Source organism: Zea mays, chromosome 7 (genome assembly GCF_902167145.1).
Source record: "Zea mays cultivar B73 chromosome 7, Zm-B73-REFERENCE-NAM-5.0, whole genome shotgun sequence".
Taxonomy (NCBI): domain Eukaryota; kingdom Viridiplantae; phylum Streptophyta; class Magnoliopsida; order Poales; family Poaceae; genus Zea; species Zea mays.
In genome coordinates, this window is record NC_050102.1 from 138997282 (window position 1) to 139011148 (window position 13867).

The 13867-nt window shown below is 42.6% G+C and overlaps 1 protein-coding gene across 1 annotated transcript; it reads left to right on the forward strand.

The window, feature by feature from the left end:
- Window positions 1-8861: 8861 nt before the first annotated feature.
- Window positions 8862-10676, forward strand: LOC100284190 (dihydroflavonol-4-reductase). Its single transcript, NM_001157086.2, has 6 exons — window positions 8862-9047; window positions 9140-9309; window positions 9383-9571; window positions 9689-9851; window positions 9940-10129; window positions 10239-10676. Exons 1-6 carry the CDS (start codon window positions 8930-8932, stop codon window positions 10426-10428), a joined length of 1020 nt encoding a protein of 339 aa, NP_001150558.2. The 5' UTR covers window positions 8862-8929; the 3' UTR covers window positions 10429-10676.
- The last annotated feature ends 3191 nt before the right edge of the window (window positions 10677-13867 follow it).

Below are 13867 nucleotides of genomic sequence, written 5' to 3' on the forward strand. Positions count from 1 at the left end.
CATAAGAGTTTGAAGTATATATTCACTCAGAAGGATCTCAACCTTAGGCAACGCCGTTGGTTGGAGCTTATTAAGGATTATGATTTGGAGATTCACTATCACCCGGGCAAGGCAAATTTGGTTGCAGATGCCTTGAGTCGCAAGGAGCATGTTCATTCAGCTATTGTTGCCCAGCTACCCGACGAGATTGTTGAGGATTTCAGGAGACTTAACCTGGGGATAGTTGCTCATACTGAAGGTCGAGTTCCGAAATTTACCGGAGATGAGCAGGGCACTGTATGGTTCAAGGACAGGATGTGTGTTCCTGATATTAAAAGCCTTCGAGAGACTATTTTAAAGGAGGCCCATGATTCAGATTATTCTATTCATCCTGGTAGTACCAAGATGTATCAGGATTTGAAACGGAAGTATTGGTGGTATGGATTGAAAAGAGATGTAGCTGCATATGTGGCTATGTGCGATGTATGTCAAAGAGTTAAGGCTGAACACCAGAGGCCAGCTGGACTACTGCATCCACTGAAGATACCCGAGTGGAAATGGGAAGAGATTGGTATGGATTTTATTACTAGATTGCCTCGCACCCAGAAAGGATATGATGCTATATGGGTGATTGTGGATAGATTGACTAAAGTGGCTCACTTCATTCCTGTGAAGACTACTTATAAAGGTTCTCAGCTAGCAGAGTTATATATGGCTCGGATTGTGTGTTTACATGGAGTACCAAAGAAGATCGTGTCTGATCGAGGTTCACAGTTTACCTCAAGATTTTGGAGAAGCTTTCATGAGAACATGAGTACAAAGTTGAATTTCAGTACGGCATATCACCCTCAGACTGATGGACAGACTGAGAGGACTAATCAAGAATTGGCGGACATGTTGAGAGCTTGTGCCCTTCAGCATGGAGGACGTTGGGATAAGAGCCTACCATATGCTGAGTTTTCATATAATAATAGTTATGAGGCCAGTATGAAGATGTCACCTTTTGAGGCTTTATATGGAAGCAAGTGCAGGACTCCTCTATATTGGGATCAGACTGGAAAAGACAGTTCTTTAGACCTGAACTAATTCAAGAAGCAGAAGAACAAGTCCGTATAATTCGAGAGAATTTGAGGGTAGCTCAAACCAGACAAAAGAGCTATGCTGATAATAGAAGAAGACCCCTGGAATTTGAGGAAGGAGATTATGTGTACCTCAAGGTGTCACCACTTCGTGGAATGAGGAGATTCAAAGTTAAGGGCAAATTGTCCCCTCGCTATATTGGACCATTCTTGATCTTTAGGCGAGTTGGGGAGATGGCATACCAACTCGAGTTATCTGCTACTCTATCGGATGTGCATAATGTGTTCCATGTATCTCAACTGAAGAAGTGTCTTCGTGTTCCCGAGGAACAGTTACCAATGGAAGAGCTTAGTGTTCAGGGTGATTTAACTTACACGGAATACCCAATCAAGATTTTGGATACTTTGACTCGAGTTACAAGAAATAAGGTGATAAAGATGTGCAAAATGCAATGGAGTCACCATGGCGAAGATGAAGCGACTTGGGAAAGAGAAGAAGAGCTTCGCATAGATTTTCCCCATTTTTTTTCCTCGTTCCTCCTGAATCTCGAGGACGAGATTATTTTTAAGGGGGGTAGGATTTGTAATACCCAATTTGTAGATATAATATAAAAGGAGAAAAGTTATTTTTCCTCTATCTATATGTGTGTGTTGTATCTGCTTACTATCACAAGTGAACACCTCGTTAAAAAAACAAAGGATTAATAAAAGCCATCAAATTGTGCATCATGCTGGAGTTTAATTGTTTGTGCATTTAATAATAAAGAAAATATTAATAAGGTTACATTAATGATGTGAATTAAGGATTAAAACCTAATTCAAATCTTGGAATTTGGAAATAAAAATGTAAAGAAAGAAATATTATTCAATATAAAATAATATTAAAAAATTGAATAACTTTACCACATGATGGTGAGAATAAATTGCATAGTTAACATGAACTTGAATTTGCACTTAAGTGGAATTCAAATTTGAGATTTAAATTTGAAAAAGATTAGAGAAGAGAAAAGAAAATAGAAAGAAAAGATAAAAAGAATAAAAATAAAAGCTTCATGGGCTGGCTTTCCTCTGCTCGGCCCAGTTGGTGGCTTGCTCGTGCGGCCCAACCTGACCACGATGTGGATATCGCCATTAACCCTGTGTGGCTGCATGTGGGTCCCTGCGGGCAGGCTCTTTTGCGCTGCTTCTCCGTTGTCTGGGTCGCCGCCGGGTTGCCGCACTTCCCCGAAATCGCCGCACCGGCCCTGATCTATGCGCGGGATTGTCGCAATCGGTCGTTGGGCACCTGTAGTCTTTCCTCCGAGCTATAAACGCGGGATTTCACCGGCCCCGTTCATTGACGCCAACCCAGTAGAGCCGACCCGTCGCCATGACCAGTGAGGAAAAAAAATTGAGCAGGGCCATCCGCACCTTGGGGAAGGGCTATAGGCTGGGCGCCGGTTGCTCCTCCTCCTATCCCACCTCTCTAGAGCTTCAGTGACTGGGCAGGGAGAGATGCACGCGGTCAGGAGCTCGGCGGGGACCACCGTCACGAGTTCATCGGTGGTGCTCCGTGGCCGGCGTGTTGTGGGTCGGCATCGCCGCAACGCCGTTACTGGTAAGAAGCCCTGGACCATCGCTGATCACCTGTGTAGTGTAATACATTAATGGCTAGCATAGGGGCCGGAATCTCTCATCGGAATTGGTGTTTCCGTCGCGGTGTCGCTGCGCGCCGTGGGCAGGGGGATTAGGGTCGATTCCCAGGGTGGATGGCGGTATGCATGGGCTTGATGTCTTCTCCGCACCCTGTTGCACGTATCGGGGTCAATGTTGTGCGCCTGGGTTGAGGAATCGCCTCGCCGGCGATGACGCTCACCGTCACTATCGCGCGGGTGTCGTCCTCTGTTGGGTGTTGTTGGCCGGGGGAGAGAAGAAGGTGTTTGGACCGTAGATCCAGTTATTGACGCTCGGGATAGATTCATAAGGTAACGATTAGGTTGATGCATTTGTAACCGTCGATCTTGGGTCTGGCGGGTGAGATATGATCTCGTGCTCCAACCCGCGGATCGATTGTGGCCGTTGGATCTTGATCCAATAGTCCATATAGCGTACCGGTTCGGATTGCCCCCAAGTCTAATCCGGGCCGTTCATTTGAGATCGGGCGGCCAGTAAACCTCGATACCTCTTCGGTGATCACATATTGCAGTTAGACCCTTAGGTTTTTAGAAAACAGAACCCGCGGTCCACGGTGGGGTTGGATTGAGTCTCGGGATTATTTGTTAAACAGCCCCTAGCGTTCCTGGTAAATGAGGCCCAGTCCAGTAGTGAATTAAATGGATTAAATGAAATAGAAATTGGACTTTTAATATGAAAATAAACCCTAGAACTTGTTTATTTCATAGAAAATGCATATGAACTCCAAATCACTCCATTCCAGTTGCAAAAATTTGGTAATATTATTCTCTTTCACTTAGAGTATCTGTTTTTTTACATGAAAACAGTAAGGAATTTAATTCCTCACTTAATCCATTTTAAATACATAAAATCTTTGAAAATTCATAACTTAAATTCTATAACTCCAAAAATTATGATTCCTGTTCCTAGGATTTTATTTTAATGTGTAGATTATTACTGTGTATTTTGTATATATGTTTGGTGTAATGTTAATTTTCCTATATACTGTGCTTGTTTGTATTGTGGCGAGTAGAAGAGCACGTGACTGAGGATCCTGGTGAGCAGCAGATTGAAGTAGCTGAGCAGGAACTCATTGAAGGCAAGTTGTGCCCTTGACCACTTTTTTACCCAATAATGTTCTTTAATATCACTTATCCATGCATAGGTTAATTTTGATGGGACCCAATAGGTCACCCTAGATTGTTTATCTCATTACCTTGTTTACCCCTGAATCACTTGGGTAGTTTGCTATTGCTTTATATGGTTTTGGGATAATCATTTATTACCTCTATGTTCCAATTCTTTTTGTTATTCTATTTATGTTCATGTTGAGATCATTAATATTAATTGGAACATAGAGCTTAACTTGAGAACCACGTGCCACCACAAGGGTTTAATGGGACGCCCTTGGCTGACTAATTAGGAAAGCTAGTGGAAGACTACCTTACCCGAGAGGGGCAAGGGCAGTAGGGGAGTGGTCAGTGTAGGGAGGTCCCTGGTTGATTTTGCTGCGATGGCGGTCAGCCAGGAACCCTGCATTGGAACTTCCTATAAACTGTAGCGGGTTTTCGGAAGCTAGTGGAACTTTGTAAAGGCCTCGTAGTGTTGCCCTGCCGCGCTTCCTAGGTAGAGGTGTATGGGATTCGCGACCCCTTGGCAGATGGGTAGCATGACTTGTGGGTAAAGGGTACAACCTCTGCAGAGTGTAAAACTGGTATACTAGCCGAGCTCACGGTCATGAGCAGCTCAGGACTCTCTGATGTTTAAATTATGGAACTTAAATTCAATTTGGTCATTTGCATTGCATGGGCTTATTATTAATTTGTTCCATTACTTTATTTAAGGTTTGGTATTTACTTACACTTAGTAATTGCTAATAAAATTTTGACCAACATTAAAAGCAATGCTCAGCTTTAACCATTCTTTTTTTAAGCCTTACACTCCATGAGCTCCCACCTTTGGTGAGTTCATGTCACATTATTCCCCACAACTTGTTGAGCGATGATCATGTGTGAGCTCACCCTTGCTGTCTCACACCCCCCCCCACAGGAGAAGAGCAGGTGGTTCAGGAGGAGCCACAAAGCGAGGAGTATGATCTGATCTAGGTGGCGTTTCTCAGTTGACATTGGCGCCAACGATCCTTAGTTCGTTTTATGTTTATTCTTTTATTTTGTAATAAGTCTTCCGCTATGTAATAAATACTCTGATGTTTTATGACATTTGTCTCTATACACTCTGTTATTATATATGTTGTCTTCTTGGCGCATGTATGAGATGCACCTGGCTTTGTTCCTTAAAGCCGGGTGTGACAGACAAATATAGATAACACACATATATACAAAGGGATATCATTTTCTCCTTTTAGGTTATCTTCCACTAATTACAAGTTGGGTATTACAGAGAAAAATCATGCCACAACTGTGACTACAAACCAAACATATACCTAACTTAATCAAACTTGTCTACTCTTAGGCGTGACAAACTGTGACAAGTGAGGCAGCGAACCAAACACACCTAAATCGATGGTTGAACTTTAGAAAGTGGTGCAATGTTAAATTCCAAGCCAAATAGCCCACTATTATTTATATTCTAATTCCTCTAAAATGAATGAATCTAAACAGTCCTTAGAGAACTTTAGCTGAAGTCCGCTTATTCCATAGATTTTGTGCTTGCTGTAAGGAAACACGTCATATCTAACTTGTAACATTTCCAGGGCTCATTTTAGCACTCATTTGCATCACTACATAAATAGTCAAAGGTAACCATCACTGAGTGTCAACAACATTTTTAGGCATTTTCTTATGAACATGAACTTGTTTGAAGTAATAAAGTTGCTATTTGTTGGGGCCTGTCTATGCCGAAGGTCTTCAAAATAATAAACAAGCAGTTTTCTCCAAGATCATTTCAGGAATAATGAGGGGATCTTCGTATCAATGATGTTCGCAGTATAGAACAACAACTTCGGCACCAATGGTTGAACAAAGGCACCAAAGGATGGCCGAGGTCCAAAGCATGAAACCTAGGAGGCGAAGGAAGGATCGAGAAGCCTGTACTATAGATGTACATTTGGGCCGGGCCTGATGGACCGACCCGAAGCACAGAAAAAAGCACGGCTCAGGCATGACACGGCCCGAATATTTTAGTGTCGGGCCGGGTTTAGGCCGAGGTCACGGCCCATGGGCGGGCACGAGCACGACCCGTTTAAGGCAGGCACGATATAGAGGCACGAAAAGACCCATATATTTATTAAAACCACACTTCATTCCACACTTTTATATACTTGATAAAGAACACAAAGCTAGAGATAATGCTAGTTAGATGTTTTTTATAGCTTTGAATTAGAGTATGTGATGTAATTTTACTTTTGTTATGAACATTAGACAATAAACTAAACTTACGAACTTTGTATAGAGCTGATTATACACTTTTTCCTTCTAATAAAATGATTTGTAAACGAGGTAGTCATTGCATAGCTGTGGTAACTTTAATACAAATATTAAGTTTGCTTTTGTTCAAATTTATTTGTCTTATCTTTTATTTGTTTTATTATTTTTTTTTGAATTTAGGGCTCTGATGTGAATTTCGGACCAAAAATTAAATTTCGGGCCCTAATGTGAATTTCGGGCTTTTATAATTTTGGGCCACCCAAAATAAGGCCGGCTTGTTTAACAATTATGGGCCAGGCCGTGGCCGGCCCGAAATTCAAACAATACAGACCTTTTCGGACTTGAGCCGGGCCGAGCCGGACGGCCCGAATGTACACCTATAGCCTGTACAGTGCGTCTCCCGTGGGGGAGTATGGTTTACCTTCGATTAGCCATGTGTTATGTCTATGGGGTCCATGCACATGAATGTAATTTTACACGAATATGTACGTCATGTCGCTACTATAAATAGAGGTACAGTGCCATACATAGGGGGACACGTGAGATACCCGCTCTTGCTACGGAGCCAATCTACATCCAAAATTACATAGTGCTCATATCTTCAAACCATTAACATTAAAAACAAAGGTACTTTTGTAATTAGATGTAAAAAGAGGTAATAACCAAAGGATGAAGATTATATTATTTCATTCGCTTGTAAATGGTACAGATGTTATCTGTTCATTCTCGAATTCGATTTGTCTAAGAGAGCTGAGATTTGATCCATATTTGAGTCCGAGTATTTAGCATCCGATTCGTATAGTAATGTTATCCGTATCTGTATTCTTAAAGTTAGATATTTAACATGTAAATATCCATTCAAATCTTATCCGACACAACCTAATAATATCCGTATCCAATTCGAATCCGAAAAAAAATATGGAAACAAATATAGAACTAGTAATATTCGTCCTTATCTGATTTGATTACACCCCTACTTGTTGTTATGTTTCCATACCTGTCAACTTTTCTAACCTTCTCCATATGATTCACCTTTTTATTATAAGTAAACAAAAAAAGAACGAAAAAACACATTACCTTAATTGTGTTGTCCTATTATAGTGCTACTTAGAAACTCAAACAGGTGACCAACATTATTTTAATGCCTTCTTCACGTGACATGTTTATTTAGTTCTATAAAAGCTTTTATACATGCTCAGTCCATCATCGCTTCTTGAGAGGGGCATCTATTCATTGCAATATTCTAGTTTTGCAGGTTGAGTGTCACAATTATTCCAACGTCACATCAGAATGGTTGGAACTCGGCGATGGTATTTTTATTATTTGTTAGCACTTGATAATTGTTTGATTGTTACTGTTATATTATTCTCTTAAAAATATTACTCTATAATTTATTTGAGATTTCAAATATATTTTAGAAATTTATAATGGTCTCTAGCGTATGATAGGCTGGCGCCAGCATGTCCAAGCCTAATGTTTGGCACACAATCATGTTTGATGATATTGTTTGAAGTAAGTTAGGTCCAACCAGCAGCGTAACGGTTGAGAGACACATGAGGATATAATAACCCATAAAAAATAAATTTAATATCAAAATGAACATATAGTCATTGTCAAATATGTGTTCTAATCACACACTAATAATATTGATATTCAATGGAGAGAATGGTTGATTACAAGTAAGGGTTTGTTTGGTTGCTTTAGTTGAGTGACTAAAAATATCCACAACACATTAAATGACTTATAATAAGACCAAAACGCCCTTGTCATTTTCCTGCTATTAGTGCAACTAAAATAAATGAGGGAAAATATGGAATTAATATGGTTTAATCCCTTTTAGTCATCTTTTGAGGGACTATGGACTAAATCTGTTTAGTCCTGTTTTAGTCCCACCATTTGACAATTTATGGACTAAATGAGACTAAAATGAAGAGACTAATATTTAGTTCATGTAACCAAACAAGACCTAAATGTCTAGTTTATTACGTAATTTATATGAAATAAAATGCACCTTTCACTCAGTTTCGTATGGAAGTTGTCATCGATCTCTTTTATCAAAAGAGATGGCAAAAATATCACTTAGTTTATAACAGAATTAGCCTTGTCTTATGGAAAAAATGAGCCCAAATGCGACATCTTCACAATTTGTTGGTGGTCATCGAGAAACTTGTAACTAGAGCAGCACCACAACAAGTGCATTTCATTTGATCTATGTCTAACTAATTCATATGCATAATGTTAAGTTATTTTTAATTATTTTTAGAAGCCAGACTTTTGTCGAGACCATGTTTATTAATCGATTTTGAAAACAGATCTTGGAATGTCTATATCTATTAATCAATTAATATAGGCCACGCAAACGGACACACTTAATTGAGTGACATCCGTCTAAGCAATTTTGGATTTTAATAGATTGGATAATATACAATATTTCAGCCTCCAATCTTCACATTGAATATGTAGTGGTTGTTTGGTTTTCTGGCTAAGGCGTCATAATTTGTCTAATTTTTATGTATAAGATTAGTTATTCGAGCGACTAACCCTAGTCAAATTAAACCAAACAGCCCCGTCATCTTCATGTAATTAAAAAACCATCTAAAGCCCTTTTAACTCAACGTGACTTAGACACTTTTTTTATTGTTAACACTTAATAATTGTTAATAGTTGTATGTTTGATTCTTGTCCGGCTCCGCCGCTACTACTTGCCATGCGACAAACGTGCTCAGAACTCGCTGCGGACGCTAGCGATCGTCTATCGATATAAGACGAGCAGCTTAGCAGTGGCTGTGACACGGGAAAGGAGTACGGAGTACCGGAGACATCGTCAACGCCATGGCCGGAGGAGGTGCAACGGTGTGCGTGACCGGAGCCGGCGGGTTCATCGCCTCGTGGGTAGTGAAGCTCCTGCTCTCCCGCGGGTACACCGTGCACGGCACCGTCCGCCACCTCAGTGCGCAACCTGGCATCCACCCTTCCTCTCCTTCCCTGTCCTGTTGGACGTACTGGTTTCGCTTGCATATTCAGGACGACACGGCATTTCAGGTGACGAGAAGACAGGCCACCTGAAGCGCCTGGAGAATGCTGCCGGAAACCTTAGGATCTTCAAGGCTGACCTGCTGGACTACGACGCCATGGCAGCTGCGGTCGTCGGGTGCCAGGGGGTTTTCCATGTGGCCACTCCTGTGCCTTCGGAGGACCTGACTGACCCAGAGGCAAGTTCTGTTTGTTTCCCGCTTTCGTTGAATCTGATGTTCTCTCTTAATTCAGAAACAATATAATGTGCAGCTACAAATGCTGGGTCCTGCTGTTACCGGCACCACGAATGTGCTCAAAGCTGCCTCCAGCGCGAACGTCCAGCGAGTGGTGGTGGTGTCGTCCATGGTTGCCGTCGAGATCAGCCCCAAAGATTGGCCTGAAGGTAAGGTCCGAGATGAGAGGTGCTGGTCAGACCGAGAGTTCTGCAGGAGCATTGAGGTAAACTTTACTAGTAACTTCTGCATGTTGCGTACGTAGTTTTAGAGGACGCACGGCCAAGATCTGTTATTTTGGACGATTATTGCAAGATCTGCTTAGCCGGTTTGTGTACTCCAGAGCTGGTACCCGGTGGCTAAGATCATCTCAGAGGAGGCGGCGCTGGCGTACGGGCAGCAAACCGGGCTCGACGTGGTGACTATCAATCCAGGGTTGGTGTTCGGCCCCATGCTGCAGCCGACGGTCAACACGACCATCCAGTTCCTCATCTACTTCCTCAAAGGTTGGCACTTGACATGTACTAGCTATCTGTCTCCCGATCCATTCATAGCTAGCTCACGACATCCACGCCGGCCGATGCATGCATGCAGGAGGCCCCGACCCGGTGAAGAACAAGCTCTGGCATATCGTCGACGTCCGTGATGTGGCCGACGCCATGCTGCTGCTCTACGAGGTGCCTGAAGCGACCGGCAGACACATCTGCGCGCCTCATGTTATCAGTGCCCGCGACCTGCTGGATCTGCTGAAGAGCATGTACCCTGACTACCCTTGCATTGCCAAGTAAAAGATCTCGCTTCTACTATTCTATACAGTAAGATGAAAAGATTACAAAAAAGGTAACTCTCCCATTTTTGCTAAATGTTGCATCTGGTGGCTAATTGAATGGCAGCGAGAGCATACTTGACAGAGACCACCCAGCGCCGATGACCTCTGACAAGCTGAAGAAGATCGGGTGGAGCTGCCGACCGCTGGAGGAGACGATCGTGGACACCGTCGAGTGCTGCCTGCGGGCTGGATTTCTGGACCATGTGGGTGGGGAGACTTCCTGTCGCTTCCCTCCTCTTTTAAACCAGATCTAGCCTCGGCGAAAGCATGAATTGTGATTGCCTATGCTCTTGCTTATGTTACCGTGGACGACGAGCGTCAGCTTTTAAATAAACGTTGTTGCATGCTGTTGTATTCCTTATATTACTGTGGACAAGCATCGATCAGAGCTTTTAAATAAATGTCATTCCATGTGTTGTATTCGGTGGTGGTGCTCACGTGAATGTGATCTCGAACTAATTCTAAGATTAATTAAGACTTACTCACTCCGTTCTTTTTTATTTGTCGCGCTTTAGTTCAAAAATAAATTAGCGGACAACAAATATTCTCGAGAATGGAAGTAGTATTTTTTTATCTATTTATCAGTAAAAGAGTGATATGTGGTAACTCTTAGATCTTTAAAGGTCTGAGTGGTTGACTGTATGGTTGAGTCTCACTCGTATCGAGTGAGATTGGTTGTGGCCGGCCTGGTTGTCTCATATTTGGTTATCTCCATGTGTTCAGCTTGGCCCGTTAGAGATGTTGTTTGATTCCTTACATTAATAGTACTAGACGGTTGGCTGTACGTTGCGATGGCTCACAACAATACCCACATAAACTATCTACAAAAAAATCTCAACATTTTTTATTTATTGTCTCCGCTCTTCGCATACTAATTATTTTGATTTGACTAACTGATGTTATTGTTTACTCCATCCAATATATCTTGATACAACACGACTAATGAAAGGAGCGATTAGAAGAGGGTTCACAATGACAGACTGAACGAACATAGATTATAGAATGACATAATTCTGCTATACAGAGACCAAATAAGAGGAAGTATGTGAGTTCGAATTTCTAAAATAAGTCACATGAACTCAAACTTATAAAAAATATAAATCAAAATATGTAGTGGTTGCTAAAGTCAGGCATCAATAAAATCTGGATGCGCTCCATACAAATTATGGTACTTCGTAGCAATTATTAACGTTTAAAACCAACAAATAACCTTTCCTTTTATTGTTAGCATGACAAATCATTGCTGCTCCATCCAATTCAGCAACCTCAAACACCATAGAGTTCATTACGCCAATGTGGTCTCAGAAAAGACCTAATGGATGCAAGAGCCAAGAACACAAGGGAGGAACATCCTGTGGTAGTGCCCGCATAGATCTCCAAATCCTAACACATATTTCGTAGGATTCATGAGCCATCATTAGAAGAACACAAACCATATGAAGACAATAAATAAAGTATTAACACACCCAATTATGTTTAGTCCTTAGCACAACAAAAAACTAACACCCAAAACAACAGAGGAACAACACAATAATTTTTGCAATGACATAAGGATGGGTGACAGATACATAGAAGTGGTATAAGCATACCGAGTCGACACCGTGGTAAGAGAAAGAGCATGAGACAGGCGATGCCGAGCCATCGAACGGGTACCATAGGCAGCAAATCAGGTACCCCATCCCTCGCCTCCCCCACTTCTTAGGTTTCGTAGAGCAGTAAGGGAAGGGAAGAGGCGGGCATACCTGTTCGTTGCTAGATAAGGACACGACGAAGACCGGGGCATCTGGAGGTGACATAGGTAGTATACCGGTAGATACATATAGGGAGAGAGCACGCAAACGGAGAAAGAAGCCTAGCTAGAGCAGCTCGAGAGGCACTCACACCAGGCGTTAGTCCGAGAAGGGCGAGAGAATGTGAGTGCCTTCTCAGCCCTGGACCCGCTGAGGCGACACAACACCACTACCAACTCCGTAGCATATGCCGACTGCTGCCGCGCTACGGGCCTTGGTTGTCCAATATCTAAGACCTAGACTCCTCATCGCCAAGATAACCTAAGTGTGGCACGCGTCACCATGTCCTCCTCGGCGGCACGCACGGAGAAAGGCCAGGAGCAAGACCAACTAGCCACGTATCCGCGTCGACGAGCGTCGGTCGACTCGCGACTGTGACCGTGGGGGCAGCTGATTGGGGAGGAAGAGCAGGGCAAAGGCCGGGAAGACGAACGGTACGTCCGACGATGGCGAAAACGATGGTGCACGCATGCTATGAAACATCCTCGTGGACGTGCAATAGCCACTATGCAGGTCGGTGTCGGGGCTGGTGTTGGACGAATACGACGAGGAGGCGCCTGCTCCCACGCCCTCTACCGAGAATGAGGGATAGAGAAAAGAAGCAGGATGACGAACGGGGTGGCAACAACTGAGGCGAAGACCATCATTATCGTGCGAAGGTATAGATGGCCAAATGAGTCGTGTCTGGCGGGCCGGCCCGAGGCACGACCCATTTAATAGTGCCTGGGCTAGCCCGACGCAAGCGTCGTGTCGTGCTTCGGCTGTAGCCTCGACCCGTAGTGCTGGCTCGGCCTGTCACGATTATTTTTTATTTTAGAAAAAATCATATATACATATGTACACTTTATATTCAATATTTAAAACACATAAGCATGAAGTTCTACTGGTTAGCAGTCGTGTCTCCAGCCCTTCTTCCATCAGGGCATAGGTTTAAACCCCACCTTCTGCACCGCTTTTTAACATTTTACGCTGATTTAACCAAATGACCCGACGGGCTAACGGGTCGGCCGAGCATGGTCAGCAGGCTGGTGTGCTGTGCCCGGGCCGAAGCTATGGCCCGCGGGTGTCGGGTCTAGCGGGCCCCTGCCGGGCCGCCTTTTGGCCATCTATATGTGGAGGTTGGTTGCGCGGAGGGGACAAATGTGCATCGTATTAATTTGAAATAGTTGTAAAGGGTTATTTGTAAAAAGATGACGCGGAACGACCGTTGAAACTGAGTAAAGATAAAGATAAAGACTCGTTGCATGAGACAAAAAACTATTAAATTTTATTATATTTTCATGTGATTCAATAACTCATGCGTTTATAATTTATCATTTCACGTCTCAAGCCTTAATCTACTTTTAAATAAATTAAAACCATTTAAAAGACACTAATTACATGTTAATACATTATTAAAAAGATTAATGTTGTATCTATAATTTATCATATCATGCCTTAAGCCTCAATATGCTTCTAAATAAATTTAAAATCATTTAATATGTTGGATTAATGTGGACTTGATCCAAATTATTATTCAATAATAATCAATGCTAATGACCTATTTTAATGCTACTGTATACTAATAATTTAGTACCATACTGTAAGTTCAATGGACAAATCAATCAACTTAAATAGGCGGACCATTAGTGCATCTATTGAGAAGTTGAGAAAAGGATAGAGAAGTACCACACGCGCATGCGCGCCGCCGCCACCGGGTCATGGCCGTGGTTCGTGGACCTTGGTACGAATATTCCTTTCAAACGGTTGTGCATTTTGCCTGGAGTCGTCGGTCTCTGGTTCTCATGACGTGACCGTTACTGTTCGTTGCCCTTCTCCTCTCCCTCTGACTATGTATAAGAATGAAGGAGTATGCTCTTCCGGTCAGACGAACAATCTCTGAGCCGAATTGCAAACAACACAT

What these genes read in the sequence shown, in the direction of transcription:
- LOC100284190 (NM_001157086.2), top strand. Translation starts at nt 8,930, where the DNA reads ATGGCCGGAGGAGGTGCAACGGTGTGCGTGACCGGAGCCGGCGGGTTC. An exon ending in CGGCACCGTCCGCCACCTCA is followed by an intron (nt 9,048 to 9,139) that starts GTGCGCAACCTG and finishes ACGGCATTTCAG; the next exon opens with GTGACGAGAAGACAGGCCAC. An exon ending in CCTCATCTACTTCCTCAAAG is followed by an intron (nt 9,852 to 9,939) that starts GTTGGCACTTGA and finishes GCATGCATGCAG; the next exon opens with GAGGCCCCGACCCGGTGAAG.